General features: G+C 43.4%; 1 protein-coding gene across 1 annotated transcript in view; it reads right to left on the reverse strand.

The window, feature by feature from the left end:
- The window catches only part of BAIAP3 (BAI1 associated protein 3), a 1,057,809-nt gene that overhangs the window by 411,793 nt on the left and 628,588 nt on the right, over nucleotides 1-17,428 (reverse strand). The window contains exon 6 of the mRNA XM_078664937.1: nucleotides 10,627-10,686. Coding sequence (XP_078521063.1) covers nucleotides 10,627-10,686 — 60 coding nt within the window. The remainder of the gene's footprint in view (nucleotides 1-10,626; nucleotides 10,687-17,428) is intronic.

Consider the following 17,428-nt stretch of genomic DNA (forward strand, 5'->3'; position numbering starts at 1 on the left):
ATTTGTTAGGATGGAAACACCAAAAAGACCTAGGTATCAAATTAGATCCTAATGCTCCAGAACAGGTGTTGTTGATTGATAGGCCTATGGTTGGAAAGGAGGTTTGTGAAAAATTTCCAGAGGTGTTTGCAGACAAGTTAGGGCAACTTAAAGGGTTCCTCCACAAGATCAAGCTTAAATCTAATTTGAGACCAGTAGTACACAAAGCAAGGTCTGTCCCTTTATTGCTTAGAGAACCCCTTCAGGAAGAATTGAACAGGCTGGAAAAAAACAGAATAATAGAGCGCATTGAAAGCTCAGAATGGTTGGCCCCCATTGTGGTAGCGTCAAAAGGGGGGGGGGGAAGGGTATCCGCCTCTGTGTGGACCTCAGGGACTTGAATGCAAACATCTGGGTGGACAGACATCCCCTCCCAAACATTAATGAAATGCTGATGGGAATTCAAGGAGCAAAGTATTTCACAGTTCTAGATCTGTCCTCGGCCTACCACCAGGTTAGCCTCCGCCCAGATTCAAAGCACCTTACGTCATTCATAACCCCTTTTGGTGCATATCAGTTCTCAAGGTTACCGTTTGGACTTGCTTCCGCGGCTGCTGTTTTCCAGCGCATAATGCAAAATATCCTGCAAGGTCTTGACAAAGTTATCTGCTTCCAGGATGATATATTACTCTATGGAGCATCTGAATAGGAACACAACAAAGTTTTGGAGGTGGTTCTGTCTAAACTCAGGAAAGCGGGAGTCACGACTCAGAAAGAAAAATGTAAGGTTGGGGTGCAGACGGTGGTGTACCTGGGGCACACTATTTCCAGCGAAGGTATCAAACCTAAGTCCAGTTTGGTAGACGCAGTCAAATTTGCTCCTGCTCCGGAAAATAAAGAGGAATTGAAGTCCTTTCTGGGCTTGGTTGAGTATATGTCAAAATTCGTGAAGAACTTTGCCGACCAAGTACAACCTCTCCGTGAACTGCTCAAACTAGGAACCAAATTTGAATGGGACACCGCACACCAACAAGCATTTCAACACATCAAAGAAGCCATTGTGAATGCTCCTATTCTGCACACATTTGATCCCAATGCGAAGGCCACACTCTCAACTGATGCTAGTAATAAAGGGTTGGGAGCTTCCTTGACACAAACGATAAATGGCGAAGAAAGAGTGATAGCTTTCGCTTCAAGGACTTTGAAAACTGCGGAAGCAAACTATTCCACCATTGAGAAAGAGGCACTTGCGTGTTACTGGGCCATTCACCATTTCAAGTACTTCTTGTGGGGAATTCCATTCTGCTTAAGGACGGACCACAAACCTCTGATCCTGTTATTTGCTACCAAGCTGTTAGAAAACACTACCCCGCGCATCTCCAAGTGGGTCCTAGGACTGCAAGGGTACAACTATTCAATTGTACATGTTCCTGGCACAAAAAATTCATTGGCGGACTGTCTTTCACGTATGCCAGTATTGGAAAACGAACCGGAGGAGATCCAAGTAGAAGAAACCATCCTTGCGGTTGATGTCCCGGCAATAAAAAAAGAGGAGTGGGAGAAGTCACTTCAGGAAGATGAGCGCTTGCTCAGATTGAAAGTGATGATTTATAAGGGCTGGGCGGAGAAAAAAGAGGAAGTGCCAGAAGATCTACAAGAGTTCTGGTGCGTGAAGGATGAATTATCCATAGTGGATGACATGGTCTGGAGGAGTAACAAGATAGTCCCTCCGTCTGGAATGAGAAGTCACATCATACGGTTAGGGCATGAAGGTCACCCGGGTCGAAGTCTGACGAAAAGTAAAATTCGTCAAAGCTATTGGTTTCCAAAAATGGACACACAAATTGAAGATCTTGTAAAAAACTGCATTGAGTGTGGTACTAGTGACAAATCCAACAATGTTCGGAAAGCTCCTTTGGTTCCGGTCACCGTGCCTACCAAGCCTTGGGATAAACTAGGGATGGACATTATTGGCCCATTGAACATGTTAAACCTGTCTCAAAAATTCATGTTTGTTCTACTCGATTATCATTCCCATTGGATAACCACTAAGTTCGTACCTTCCATTTCCACTGCTTTCCTCATTGAGTTTCTTAAAGAGACCTTTTCTAAAGAGGGCATCCCCAGCGAATTGATGACGGACAATGGGGTACAATTCACTTCAGATGAGATGAAGAAATTCTTGAACGATTTATCCATTGTTCACATCAAATCCCCATTATACTCTCCTAAATCCAATGGGTTAGTAGAAAGGGCAAATAGAATGCTGAAGGATACCATTCAACTAGCTGTGTGAAACAAAGATTCTGTGGTAGATTGCTTAAGAAAAATGTTGTGGTCATATCACATCACACCCAATTCTGTGTCCGGAGTCTCCCCATTTACCTCCCTTAAAGGCAGGAACCCAGGCTCAAAGCTCACCCCCAATTGGTTAAATGGAGGTTCAACTGTGTGGGTTGACAGGAACGAGGTCTCAGAGAAGGTGAAAGAAAATCAGGCAAAGTACAAAGACAAGTATGATGCTAAATGGGGTACAAGCGACAGAGAATGGATGGTTGGGGATTGGGTGGTGCTCAAGAAACCTACTCTAGTGAAGTCCAAGCCTTCCGTTTTCTCTAAACCCCTTAGGATAAGGAAGGTAAACAATATTTCTGTTTTATTAGAAGACGGCAATCTGTGGAGCATGGATAGATTGGCTCGGTGCGTTAATGTCCATGTCTCCCAATCCTCTAGCAATGATGACTCTGGAGAAGCGGTGGGTGATTCAAGTATAGGAAGAGTTGCACGGCAACGTAGGTGTCCAGCATGGCAAGCTGACTACGACATGTAATGTATACTGTTCGGTGCTCATTTTGGTACCTCTTACTTATGGTTGTATCAGGAGTTTTTATATGCAATTTCAAGGTACTGTATTTCACTGCATGTATTTGATTTCTCTCTAAATTGTTTTTCTCCCAGTTCTTAGCTAGGATGTTGTTATTTTACGGCCTCTTTGCAATTACCCAAAATGTTATGTTACAGAGGGAGGTGTGTTGTAACATGGTATGCCCCTTCCCCCCTGCCTTTCCCCTTCCCCCTCTTGGTCTCTCCCTCCTGTAGAATGTTGGAGTGAAGCTCGCCTTGGAATGTTGGGGAGCCCACTCCGGTAGTTGGCACTGAAGAATCTGGTTCCATTAAACTCCTCTTCTTACCTTAACTTGTGTGGAGTGCTCATCTTAACACCTTTCCAGCCCAGAGCTTACAAAACCCTCATAGCTCAGATTGCATGGTCATGTGCAGCTGTATTCAACATTCTCAGAGTTACAGTTCACTCTCTAGGTGAAATATTTTGCCTTCAAATGGGCCAAGCATATCTTTGGTATCTCAGAGATATGTGGGCCCCTTCCTAACCAAAGGATTAAGAAAAATCTGTGAACTTTAATAAGGGTTTCAAAGCCTACCCAACGCCTGACAGAGTTAGTCTGTCTAGCAAGTACAGATATAAGGGCCGATTATGATGGCGGACGGACTTGAGTCCGTCCGCCACCATAGAGTAGGAGGGACCGTCCGCAGGGGCAGCGGCGGTCCCTCCATACAGATTAGGATGTGACCGCCAGGGTGGCGGTCACATCCTCTATTTTTAACATTGCGGCGGGTGGAGCTTCAAGCTGCACCCGCCGCAATGTTAAAAATGCATGCACAGCATTTGCGTGCACAAAGCGGCAGGCACCGCGCGGTGCCTGCCGCTTTGTTCACGCAAATGCAGGGGGGTACCATAGGTACCCCCCATGTGCACCCCCCACCCCCCCTTCACCCAGGGGGCCCGCAACGGGCCCCCGAAGGCAATCTCTGTATGCGTTTCCACGGCGGAAAAGCCGCCGTGGAAAAGCATACTTTCTACGCGATCATAATATGGCTGGCGGTGTCTGATAGACACCGCCAGCCATGTTATTGCTTTTCCGCCGCGGTCGGAAGGCGACCGCGGCGGAAAAGCTGAGGACTGAAAAACGATCCCCCAGCCATCCTAATCTGGCGGGGGGTCTTTTTCAGTCCGCAGCGGATTTCCCGCATCATCCGGGCCGGCGGTGGCTTCCGCCGGCCCGGAGGATGCGGGAAATCCGCAATCCTAATGAGCCCCATAATTTCTGCAGCAATTTCTCATTTTTTCTATGACTTTTTCTCAGCCATTGCTCATGCTTTCAGCATCCAAAATCGGAGTTTGAAAGTAAACAAATTATAATTCTGGTGGTGCGGGTCTGTTGTTACCAACACCATCAGAATTATGAGGACACGTATTATGATGGCCTTAGCAGGGTGCAGTATTCAGTGGGTATGGTAAATGCCGCATACTGCTAATTTGTCTCTGCTCAAAAATATTTGGGTCCAAAAATTCAGGAATTGATTCCCCTAGGGCAGAAACGTCAAAAATCCATTAGCAAGAAAGACGTTTCATATTTACGTAAAAGTGCCAGAGCGGGGAGCTGACCCAATTTGGCAGCGCTGTGCTCCGAGATGTTCAAAACGCAAGGATGCACCGTATTCTTGTGAATACGGCGCACCACTGTGTTTTTCCCTAGTACTGGTGCTTAATTTAGCTGCTTAGCACCAATGCAGTCACCCTTGCACCATAGTGCAAGGATGCCTATGTTGCAGGGAATGATTGTGTGTCACACTCACGTAGGCCAACAAAGAATGGTCTCTGGGTGTGCCAGTAAGCCACCTTTCCAGCATGCTCTTTACATCCCATTGACTTCCCCACTCAGTTTTGCCCCTGCCTGCTGCACATGGGTTCTAGTGGTTGGCCCTAACCCTTTCCAGATGAAGTGTAATGTTCTAGGTTCTCTTCTTGCTTCACGTACATTCACATAGCAAAGATTATATACCAGTGCTTCGTTCTCCCTCACCTGTAATTGTTCCCTAATCTCGCCTTGTAAATCTGGGACCGCTGATGTCCTCATATCAGCTTCAACATTTTTGCTTGGCTTTCCATCTGACCCTCTCTTTCTTGGTGAGCTTCCAGCTCAATGTTCTTGGGAGTGACCTCAAGAACTTCTCTGAATGTCAGCTTGTGACTAGGTCATAGGCAGCACCACATCTGAATAAGAAAGGTTATTTGCTAAATCACATTTAGTGCCCAACACAGGACACCCACTGGCCTCCCAGAGATCTTACCTCTTTCCACTCTGGGGTGATCCAAAACAAAGGGCCATTTCTAAAGGCCCTCTTATGCACTATAGTAATTCATAGTAATTGGGCAAGATCGGTTCTGGCATGTACACCATCTAAAATGTAGCTGCTATCCCCTGTGTCCTTCACTAATGGCCCCTGTTTAAAGTCCATACTTTCTAGTATTCAAAATTATACTTGGTTCCCGCTTTGCATCAGTCTCTACCCCTCTGAGGGGAACCGTGCACACCCTCTGCTCACTTGAGATATTAGTGATTTTGAACCCCGGATTAGCCCCCTGGGGGTAGCATGCAAGATGCATCTTCTTACCCAAGGCCTCGCTCCCCACATTTTCATGACAGACATTAGACCTCAAACTGAAATGAAGAAAGGAGTTGACTTCATGATTTGTGGGGGTTCCTTTGGCACCTCTGGCCTGTTAGGAAACTCCCTGGTGTTGACTTGCTTCTGTTTTTTTTGGAAATCTAGTTGGGGTCTCGCTCTGAGACCTCCCTGACCATGCTCCTGGTTCCCCATGTGATGCTTCTCTGTGGCCACTGCACTCACTCACTTACTTATTATCTGCCTTAGGTAAACCACTAGTGAGTTTAGATGCTACCAGGGGCTGGTGTACCTGTGATTCACGGGAAACATCCTTTACCATGCGGATTTTACTCCACATGGCTTTTAGAACGCGTCCGTTACAACGCAAGTCGTAACCACGACTTGCGCTGGAGGGCGCTACAGGATTAGGAATAGTATATTTACTATTCCAACACCTTCCCTAGTGTCCAAGGGGACTGGTGTTAGAATACTAAATTATACTATTCTAAATCCGCGCCCCCAACGCAAGTCGTTGTAATGACTTGCGTTGTAAGGGACGCGTTGTAAAGGAACGCGTTGTGACGGTACGCGTCGTACCGTCATACATCCGTGATTCACCAGCAGGCTGTTTAATGTGTACCATACATGCACAATCTGCATACAATTAAAGAGGCAATGAACATTCTTTCTCATTAACCAACGGCAAGGTTAAGCAATGGTCGAACATATTTTAAGTTTTTTATAAATGCTACACAAAGTACAAAAACTGTGGAGTGGGCCAAGCAAATATGTGATAGCAAAAAGGTGATGTAAACGCGCTAATGTAAGATGAAGCTCAGTTATTAGAACTGGTTATGTCCTTCACCCTTTCATCTATGTTTAAGCCCAAACGTGTAACACAAAAAAGGAACATATCATGGAGCTAGGCGAAATTTGGACAGCTACATGTACGGAAATTAGTGTCACAGCAAATGTAAATATGAAATGAGCACCTGGGAGATTCTCCTTTGAAAAGGGAATTTCATTGTTTTCAGTAGAGGTTGATTAATTCTCAGGAGAGATGGTTAGTGAAGGCTTAACACTGGACCTGGCTGACAACATGGAGAAAAGGTCATTTCAATGTTCCCTGGAGACCTTGAGTGCAGCTAAGGCTACTGGCATACTGCCTAAAAAGGATAACCATAATTTCCTTTTACAATGTTATAACGCAACTTTCTCCTTCCTAAGCACTCTCTTTATCTCTTGTTGAAAGGGGTTCAAAAAGAGATAAAGGTTCATCAGAACAGATTCATTTGCCAGCTAGCCCTGCTTTTAAATATAGATGCTGCTAATGTGAGATAGAATACGCAAAGAAACACCTGGGGAGGCGTGGTGCCTGAATGTCCATTACAAGATATCCAGTGATCATAATATTGTGGGAAAAATATTGTGACTACAAAAATATCGAGGGATATATTAGTGAGGTTAAGTATTTCGTTTTTTTTGCAATAGTACCAATTTCTAAAATATATTTTACCAAAATATTGTGGTAGATAATAAAGTTATTTTTGATGTTGTAATTTTGCTGATTAGTAATTAGAAACTTTGGGCCAAATGTACAAAGCTTTTTTGGGTTGCGAGCGGCCCAAATCGCAGAATCGCTTCATTCGCAACCTGAAAAATGCCTTATCAAATGTAAAAAATGCAAAATGTGATTCGGTTACCTATTACCGAATCGCATTTGCAATGTCGTATTGGGAAGGGGCGTGTTTAGAGCGTCTGTTCCAAATATTGAATCGGTATGGTATGTATTGTTGTTTTGCGTCAAACTCCAGTCGCAAAAAAGTTATACTTTACCACCAGCTTAACAGTGATGGTAACCCATTCTCAAAGGGGAAGGTGTCCCCGAGGGACCCCTTTCCCTTTGAGAAGGTAAATAGGGATATTTGTTAAGAGTAGGCAGGGGTGCAATGGACCACTGCCTACTCTTAAAAAAAGAAACTTTGAAGTTTCATTTTTTTCATTTTAAAACACATCCCATTTTTCATTCGGTAAAACGGTGCTGCATTGAAAAAAACAGAGATTGCTTTATTAAAAAGTAGTCGCAGACAAGATGGTCTGCTGACCTTAGCAGCCCACCATCCCTGTGATGGCTATGATTCCTAATGTGTCGTAAACTGCGATCTACCTCATTAATATTCATGAGGTGAGTCAATTTGCGACCCACAAGGAATCCCTCAATAAAACTTGAGTTCCATACATTAGGAATTTTGATTTACTAATTGAGATTCGGAGAGGGTCGCAATTATAATATTGGTATTCAAATGTTTGTACACCTGGCACCAAGTCGACTAAACGACTGGTTGCAAAATGTGGTAACAAATGGCACACCAATTTTTACAGTCAGATTTTGTGACACCAGCTAGCTAGTATTATTTTGCATCACACAATAGTCTGACCAACCTGCCTTATGAATGCTAATTAGGTAGCTCGTTATTTTTAAACCCGCTGTGATTGGCTACAAACACAGGACTCATAGTGAGCAAGGAACAGGAAAACACCATCTCTGTGTCTAGATTCCTAATCGGGATTTAAAAAAAAACAAATTCATGTTCCTTAAAGGAGAATAGATTGACAAATAAATAAAAAAAAACAAATTAAAATGAAATTAACCTAAAAAAAAACCTGCATGAAAGTCCACTAAAGTTTCCTGGCTCCAGCAGTGCTTACGAAAAGAAATTGTTTATCTTCCAATATATTTATTGTGTGTTGCACACTAAAGTACTCATGAGGGATCAGGATGCTATTGGCATTGCTCTCCCTTTTAAGAATGATTTAAAAAAAAGTGGATTACTTGTTTTTGACATGGTGACACACACACTGCTGCTTCTGTGTTGAGAATAACAGATAAACCTATTTAATTGAACAAAAAACGCAATCTTTCTGAAGGGAATTAAAAAAAATGTTTATAGTGACATGAGAGAGAAAGGGGTCGAAGTAAACATTTGTAAAATGTATTCAACTCATTATGTTAAATCGTTGAATATTTTTTTAGAAAAAAGTCCTTACAATACCTCAGGCTTTCCCTCCATCAGATGAGGATTCAGAACAAACCAATCTCAAAAAGGTTGCTATAAACATTGGACAATGGTTGCCATAGCACGGTTCATTGGGGTGCCTTGCTCTCTCACTGGTAGGAATCGTGCTTGGTACAGGTCTTGGTTTCTAACTCACTTTACTCTCCTCTTGACTCCTCTTTTAAAGATGAAACTGATTGGTTTATCGGCATGATTGACAGATGGTTCTGAGAGCTCTTGAACCAATGGTGGCAAACAGAGTACAGGGACACAGATTATGACGGTTTTAACAGACAGTGGGAGGGTTATGAGATTCAGCAAATGGAAACCACTGGTAGCAGGATGGGCGTGGCTTAAAGGCAGAGTGTTGTGTCTTAAGCTACCTGAACTGAAAGAAGTGGAAACTAAGGGGCCTATTCCGATGTTGGATGGACCTGAGTCCGTCCGACATCGGCCAGCAGCTGTAACCGGCCGACCTGCTGTCGTAGTACGAAGAGAGCGAACAGGGTTTGGTCGCATTCGTATACTTTACAATGCAAGCATGCATTCCGAGCGGAATGCATGCCTGCATTGTAGGAAGCAGAGTTTCACTTCATCCCTGCACCCTGTGGCCGGCACCCCAAGTTGCCTGCCACCGGGTGCAGGGATCAACGGAGGGGCACCATAGGTGCCCCGGGCCGCCATCTGACGGCCTCACACCCATGGGGGCCCTGCTGGGGGCCCCCAGAGACAGCTTCCGACTGCCTTTTCGTGCCGGACAGACCGGCACGAAAAGGCAGTGAAAAGCTGCCATCGTACTCCCTCGGTCGTAAAGAGGCGACCGGGGGAGTACTGTGGGACTTCCGGACTGCCGACAGGCTCTCTGAGCCTGTCGTCCGCAATCCGGAAATCCAAGTCGGATTCCTTTCCGACCGAGCCCATTGGAATGGCTCGGTCGGAAAGGAATCCGGCCGGCAGTGACCGATTCGGTCGGAAGGGCTCTGAACATGGTTCAGAGCCCTTCCGGCCGAAATCGGAATCGGCCCCTATGTAGTGAAAAACATCAAATCTCTGATGACCCTCCACAGATGTATGGAAACATGGTAACCGACAAGGACACAGTGAAGGAGGAAATGTGCTTGCAACACTGTGCCCTTATGTGTATGGTATAGGTTATGTAAAGACGGTTCACAGCTATAAAAGCAGTTTCTAGTCCCACCACTGATGGGATTAGTGGTCACACTAATGAGATGGAGCCAGGATGCAAGAGAACTGGAATTTAATCTTCTAAACAGGCAGTTCCCACTTCACATAATTTCATTCATAAGCCAGAAAGCTGCATGGGAAAGGTGGGGAAACGGGGCTATATGCCTTGTGCAAACTAATTTGAGAGTTTTCACTACCGTTGTAAATTATTTCTCTTCAAAACGCACACAGACATTTGGACCTACAGAGAGGACTCTAGCATTTTATATTATTGGAGAAAGAGGGCTTTGTGTTTTAACGGGGGACCAAAACATCAGACATTAACAGTAAAGCAAAACGTTATTGCTTGTGTGCTTATCTATATATCAAACAATGATATGCATCGCATCCCAATACAAAAAGAACATATAAAAAAAAAAACCTGGGTCATTTAGACCACGGTAGTGGTGCAAAAATAGCTCTGAATATTATTTTTTTTAAATTTTTGTGCTAATGCCGATTTGGACCTCAAACATGTTGACTCTTTGTGTAAATCGGGTCCCAAAACACACAAGGTTTAGTCACACAACTGTTCAAAGTTCTCCCAAATGTAACCACATTTAAATAAGGTAGATTCCTGGTGGTGCATATATTTGTTCATAGATGCCAATTTTCGAACTTCTCCTATCCAAGACTGCATTGTAGGCTTGTTGTAGATATCAAAAACCTCAGAATTCTCTCTTTTAAGCAAAAACCAATGCTCTATAAACAAAAGCTTGAAGGATGGCTATTTTATGAAATATCAATGAAAACTCAAAAGGTTAAGCCTTGAATGGGCTTGATTCAATGACTGTGCCAAACCCTTTTAGTCAATACTAAAATAATGAAACAAAAACATCTCACAGCAATCTCTCCTGACCTGGCACTTGACAACGATTTATCTTTACAAACTTATTACCTTTGCTTCCTTTACTCCTTGAAGAATGACCTCGTGCTCCGCATCACTCACGTCAAAAACCTGCAATTGTAAAACACAAAACATTAAAACCAGCTTGTTTTTAACTGGTTAATTGTATGGAACTTCGAGACATACCTCTATCAAATAGCTATAATCTTGGCAAATAGTTTCTAAATATACAATGTTTATGATCAGATATCCAACATTAGAGAAATTCAGAATACAGGAAACCAAACTGTTGCCTATCAAGGTTAAAACAACAGGAACTGCATTGCCTGAGGTTATCTCAGCGATGGATAGATTGCTTGTATAAATCATACCTATTTGAAAATTACTCTAGATAGCATTCCATTCCATTAGTTTGTATGGTTACAGTGCCATGGCAGCTAGAACCAACCAAATATAAATCTGGTTTGAACCCATTGCAAAAGAGAAACAACGAAATAATGGCATCCAAGCATATATATTTCCAAATATCAAACCCGTTTTGTACACGCATAGCTCCTGAAGGCTGAGGGATAAAATCGATTCTCTATCTTTATCGTAATCTTTTGTGTTAGCATGATGTATCTATATAGCTATATATATATAAATGTATTCTCACTCGATTCCCACCTTAACACAGAGCAGTCTTCGGCGGGTGCGGCTAGCGGCAGTGGAAGCCCGCTAACATACAACGCTCCAATTTCCGCCCCAATCCTGTAGCAAAAAATAAGCCGCACTCACACAGAGGGAACGCTGGTCATAGCTTCTTTAATGGAACGCAAACAGACGCGTTTCGGCTGGAAGCCTTCGTCGGTGTTTACTGCACCAGGAAGTAGCGTCATTGATAAAGTTTCAGTGTTGCTCTAAACACTAAGAAGGGACAGATAACCTTTCTGCTAATGCGGATGCCATATTGGAATCCACATAAACGCTAAAAATTTCAGCAAATGCAAACAGCGTACACAAGGTTAAACACGATCCAGCCGTGTATCGGCACATATCCCAGTTATCAATGTACTGGGAACCTAACGCATCATAACAGCAAATCAATTATGCATTTATGCATTAATGAATGCCCATTACATAACGGGCTTCTCTTACTGTAAATGACCTATAGGTATTCTCATAACGCCGTGTAAATATAAATGTATATCATAGTGTAGACTAATCAGTTATGTCAATACAGGAACTCCTTTCCATCCTTGCATTATATTTCTCTGCAACGCAAACTAAGAACCAAACAGACTCCATTTTGTCTGTACATTTATTAGACTTGGACAGTGGTCACGTGCCACCCTCCAGCAACCGAGAAGCCCGGTTAGTAGAGTTAGACAGACAGCTGAATTCTTACTGTTCTTGCCTGTTCTACGACCCAAGGTCGCATCTGTTTTCAGAGGTGATAAGCGCATTCCTGGAGGCGCCGTACCCGTGCTCCCAGGCACCAAGATGAAAGGGAGTCACCCCTCCTGACCCTCCCCAATAATAGCAGAAGCAGACTTCTAACGAGCTTCGTGTGCCATATATGGTCTTTCCTTTAAGCTACTGTGCCTACCAGTATTTTTCCATGTACGGTGATATCATGTAACGCAATGAAAGTATATATGCCATGAATTGAGTGTGAATCGGCAGTCTTCTCCACGCACTGGTTGGGTGACATCTGAGGGGCTCCTCTATAGAGTATTGGTTGTCTAATAAACAATTGACTTTCCTTCACTGCCAACTGACTGATTATTTGGTAAGACGATTTGGGGGCTATTGGTAGGTATAGCTCCATAGATTATTTTTGTAATACGACAAGGCAGACCCTGGAAACGTTGTTCCAAAACATGTCTTTCAGCTGACATCGTATCCGGCAAATATACCTTTTCCGTTAAGTTAGTACATGTGGAAGGGCACTCTCTAAGACGTGGAAATACAGATATGCGCAAAGTATGTGTAATAACCTTTCTTCTCTGTATGCAGCCTATCACGTTGTCGCTGTCAGCAGAAAATTTGACCATATAATCCCAATTTACTCATGCTTCAATCACCCCCGTTTTTAAGACTTGTGCATTACACACAAGATTATTCCCACAACCTCTCTTTGACACCTGATCAACAAACTGATCCTGTTAGGTGTCAATGCTCTCTTCATGGCGTGGATACGTGCCTCCCTCCTGGAACCTCTTACATTCAGGAAATGAAGTACGATGATGTACGATGGCCCAATCTTTTCCAGAAACTGATAATCCCTTCCACCTGCCTTTGAACCCACTAAATTCTTGGCAATATTCAACAAAGATCTCAAGCTCTTACTGTTCCTCATATAATCTCACTCAGGACTTATGTAAATGTACCTACTTACTGATGGGCCCTCCAAATATTTGCTCCTTGGTGCTGTGTATTTTGTTGCTTACCCCTGATAACTCATCTGTATGCTTTCTCCTGTCGGCTGTATGTCCCAGCTTCTCGGTGCCAGTGACTCAGCCCTTTAGTCAATCTTCGTGTTCTTCGTATTATTCTTTCCTCTCTGCTTTTTGCTCATCAGTAACATTTGTTGTAATGCATGCTGCTATTTACCATGTTATGTGCATGTGTTGCTATTTCTGTCATGTATTGTAAAGCACTTTAATGCCCTACACCATGTTCCGGGTGTGAGAAACTATATAAATTAATACATAAATAAATAAACAACAAAACTTCACAGATTAAGTTTCCAACAGCATCAACCAACCTTCACCTCATATGCACAAGATGGGAAACACCCCGCATTCCTACCTACCTGCTTTTTGCTCCTTCCTAATACAACCCACATATGCTGTGAGATAAACAAGAGAGAGTGTCTCCGGTTCTTACACATGGGGATAAGAGACTTGAATGAATGCTGCTATAACCCATGACAAACGCCTGTGGTGTACATATAAACATACTTTAAGTTTTTTTCTTTATTTCTCATTAGTTCGTTCCCCTCACCCAATAACTTCAACGTGGGGTGTGAATGTAGTCTTCCTTTAAAAGAAAAATATCACATACCACATGTTGGATAAAAGCATTCTATAACTTTATCTAAATATAACTTTCAATAAATTATAACACATCTGTACATCCACAGAGGTACCAGCCTCCTATATTACTTTTCATTTATGAGTATATATCTGCATGACAGAGGTTTCATCTCTTGTCCATTTTTCCTTTAACATTCCTTTCGATCCTGTAAGTGGTTCATCACTTGAGGTGATGATAGAGTTAGAAGTATAAAGTGAGTTATATTTTCCTATGTCATCAAAGAGAACTAGCTAGATGTGACTTATTATAGGACTCTGAACTGTATGGTCAGCAGGCACCTGTTAGGTGTCTTCATGAAACCCTAACCCACCAACCTAGTTGCTGGCATGCTTCATCATCGGGCCCACCCAGTGACACCTAATGTGTCCCGGGTGGGCTTCAACGCCTGAATACAGCGGAGCTGGTATTTTACTGAGAGTGCAGTGTGGTGAATTGTGAAGTGAAATTAAAACGGCTTGGCGGTGGTCCCAGTACCCGAGGGTAAATTACATTTTAATAACTGGGCCCTTCGATAATCACTTTTAACAGTACCAACAGTACTGTTACACTTTCGCCGTTTTTAGTCTCCCCACAAAGCCCTTAATTATCGGCAATATTGTGATCTGTGTGACCCTAAGCCAAGTGCTAAATGACTCTCTCTCTATATGTCATGTCTTCGTCATACATGTTGTATGTCCAGGTATGCTTGAGGAGGGAATCCCCCTCTCACACCTAGAGCACCGTAGTGAGTGCGACACATAGTCTGAGAAACACTCACTTTAATGTTTTTAATCTGAACCAGCACTTTTTACCATCCTGAGGAAAGCCAGCATTATTAAAGGCACTGGCTGAAACATGTCGACCAACACCGGATGTAGGAGGTCTTAATTTTGCCACCATAACATCCACGTGCCTTGTTTTTAACCGCTGAGGGAGGCCCAGTTATTAAAATTTAATTTACCCTTGGGTACTGGGACCACCGCCAAGCCGTTTTAATTTCACTTCACAATTCACCACACTGCACTCTCAGTAAAATACCAGCTCCGCTGTAATCAGGCGTTGAAGCACACCTGGGACACATTAGGTGTCACTGGGTGGGCCCGATGATGAAGCATGCCACCAACTAGGTTGGTGGGTGAGGGCTTCATGAAGACACCTAACAGGTGCCTGCTGACAATACAGTTCAGAGTCCTATAATAGGTCACATCTAGCTAGTTCTCTTTGATGACATATAAATCCTTGGGGATACGGACTAGCTATCTAGTCCTCTCTCTCTCTCTCTTGATACGTCCCCCCCCCAGTTATATTTTCCTGACACACTGTTTGCTTTTCTGTTTCAGGTAGAAGTTGCACATTTTGGTCCTGAAATTAGCTTGTACATATGAGTTCTCAGAGTACCCAATCTGTCTGGTACCTCTAGCATGCCTTGTGCATGGCCGTGTCCTGTTACACCAGAACCTTTTCAAACAACTGCTTTATACATGTCCATGTTACGCATGTTTACCATTAATAAATGCATTTCATATTTTAATGTATCTACTCAGTACTGGTTGTGCAGGGGTTTTCCCTTTAGGGAATAATCATGAGCCCAGCGGCGGCTCCTCTGCTAATGCGGAGGAGCGTCGCCCCACTGCTATAAGAGCAGTGCAAAGGAAAAATAAAATGGTAACCAAACTTTATTATCATTTTATTTTTAGTCTGGCTGCAAGCTCAATGTTAGGGCGGGTGGGGCTCGCGGTAGGGCAATGTGGGGTGGAGGGATTACGATGGACAATGACGAGGGAAAATTCATTATTTATTTAATTTTCCCTCTGCATTGTTCCTCGAAATACCCCTCACCCAGCCCCACTGCCCCACGGCTGTTACCAGCATGGACCGTGGCCGTATGAAGGTTTGGCCGGCCGTCTTGGGCTGGCCAAACCATCATGTGCACTTTGCCTGTTCTCCACCGGCTGTATTGCACAGCCTGGGTGGGGAACATGCACAGCCTCCTACTCCCTGTCTGAGGGCCGAACTACGGTGCTCAGATCAATTGCAACGCTGCAGTGAGGCAGTGTTGTGATTGGCTAGGGGAGTCTGAGAGCCGGGATGCTTCCGGGAGACAGGATGCAGCGAGGACAGAAGGGAGGCAGCAGCGGCAGCTGGCGACCCACAGGTAAGTTCTTTTTTTTATTATTTTTTATTTTTTCTAACTCCCCTGCCCCCCCACCCCCACCACCATCCCCTATCAGCCGCCACAGCATGAACCTCAACCCTATGCCGGGAGAAACCTATTTACCAAACATAAAAAAAACTTCTGCATTACCAGAGGTGTTTCAATGAAGATTGTTTTTATCTGTCCTCCCTCTCCTACCACAGATAGAAGGTACAGAAGAACTAATTCCAGACCCAAGTGATTCTCCGGTAGGCACTGCGGAAAACAAGACTGCGACAAGGAAAAGTAGAACACAGTGGAATGAAGATTACTCATAAGTAATCAGTGCATTACCTTGCTGCCACTTCCTGAGCATAATCCTTGTTTCATGATGACACAGAAATCAGGACATACAAACCTATGCATTAAACACAGAGTGCACCAGTTCTAGAGGGGGGGTTGATCACTGTGAATCTGCCAAAAAAACATTGGACCCTCCAACTGGGCCTCAGTCACTTTAGCCCCTCAATTAACAGTCAGTGGCAGACATGGCCATGGAATCAAGCAGGGTGCTAACTTTCACAAGGATTGCATGACTTTACAACCCCCCCACGGTGCAAGGTCTGACATAGTACCATATAAGACTGACTTGAAAATGGCAGCAGATTTAAATAAATGTCGTTGTCATGCCTCTAACATGGTGGGAAACAACTACTAACATGTTAGGGACACAATATATGTAGGCACAGATACGGTTCCACCAATCTGGTAGATTTTCAGCTTTTACCATTTTAACCATAAATATTTTAGTCTCAGGCAAAAAAACGTTCGCATCTTCCAAACTGAAGCATAGAGATCACCATTCATGCATAATCTCTAGCATCACTCCCCTAATAACTCAATGATTATTGGGAATCTTTCAATCAAAGACTTAGAAATTTAACTCTGTAAGAGTTGGATTCATGGACTAGTGTCCTACACCAAGGGAGCTATGGCTGGGATAGATTCCTTTCGACATTCAAGGATAAAGAGGATACCAGATTGTCATAGATGCTCTGACACTGGAAAAGAAGAATATTGTGGTATAGTGACATGGAGCAGTGACAGCTGAGAGAACCAGAAGAAGTGTCTCATGTGTAGTGGTGGTTTCTATCAGTGTTGACATGCTACATCAGGGGGCTGTGTTGGGATGGAAGATATATTTAACCATAGTCATTCAGTTTGACAATTGGAATAGAAATGTAGACTATATGATGTCATGTTATAGGCACTACCATCTCAATGTGAAGATATATTTCTAGACAGTATCTTGGATATATGATTTTCTGTCAGAGAAAATGTTTTATACACTGAGAGCATAACAGATGCCCAATAAATTGAGAACCACTTAACCGCAATGCCAGCCCACTCATTGCATCCATTTGCTTTGTATTACTTCAACAAGACAACTAATGTCCCTACATTTTTAAGGAAAAAAACATAAGGGACTGCAAGGTGAGGAAGATCAGATCCTTATTAGCAGAACACCTGTTTGTTCCCTGCTGCAGTTAGGGTCTTTCTCGGTGACAACCAAATATCTTTCTATCATTTGTTTTTTAATTAGTTCTTTTTCTTCATCACATAGCTTTATAGATGAGGTGATGCTTGGTGTCATACAGA

Source organism: Lissotriton helveticus, chromosome 10 (assembly GCF_964261635.1).
Source record: "Lissotriton helveticus chromosome 10, aLisHel1.1, whole genome shotgun sequence".
NCBI classification, from domain to species: domain Eukaryota; kingdom Metazoa; phylum Chordata; class Amphibia; order Caudata; family Salamandridae; genus Lissotriton; species Lissotriton helveticus.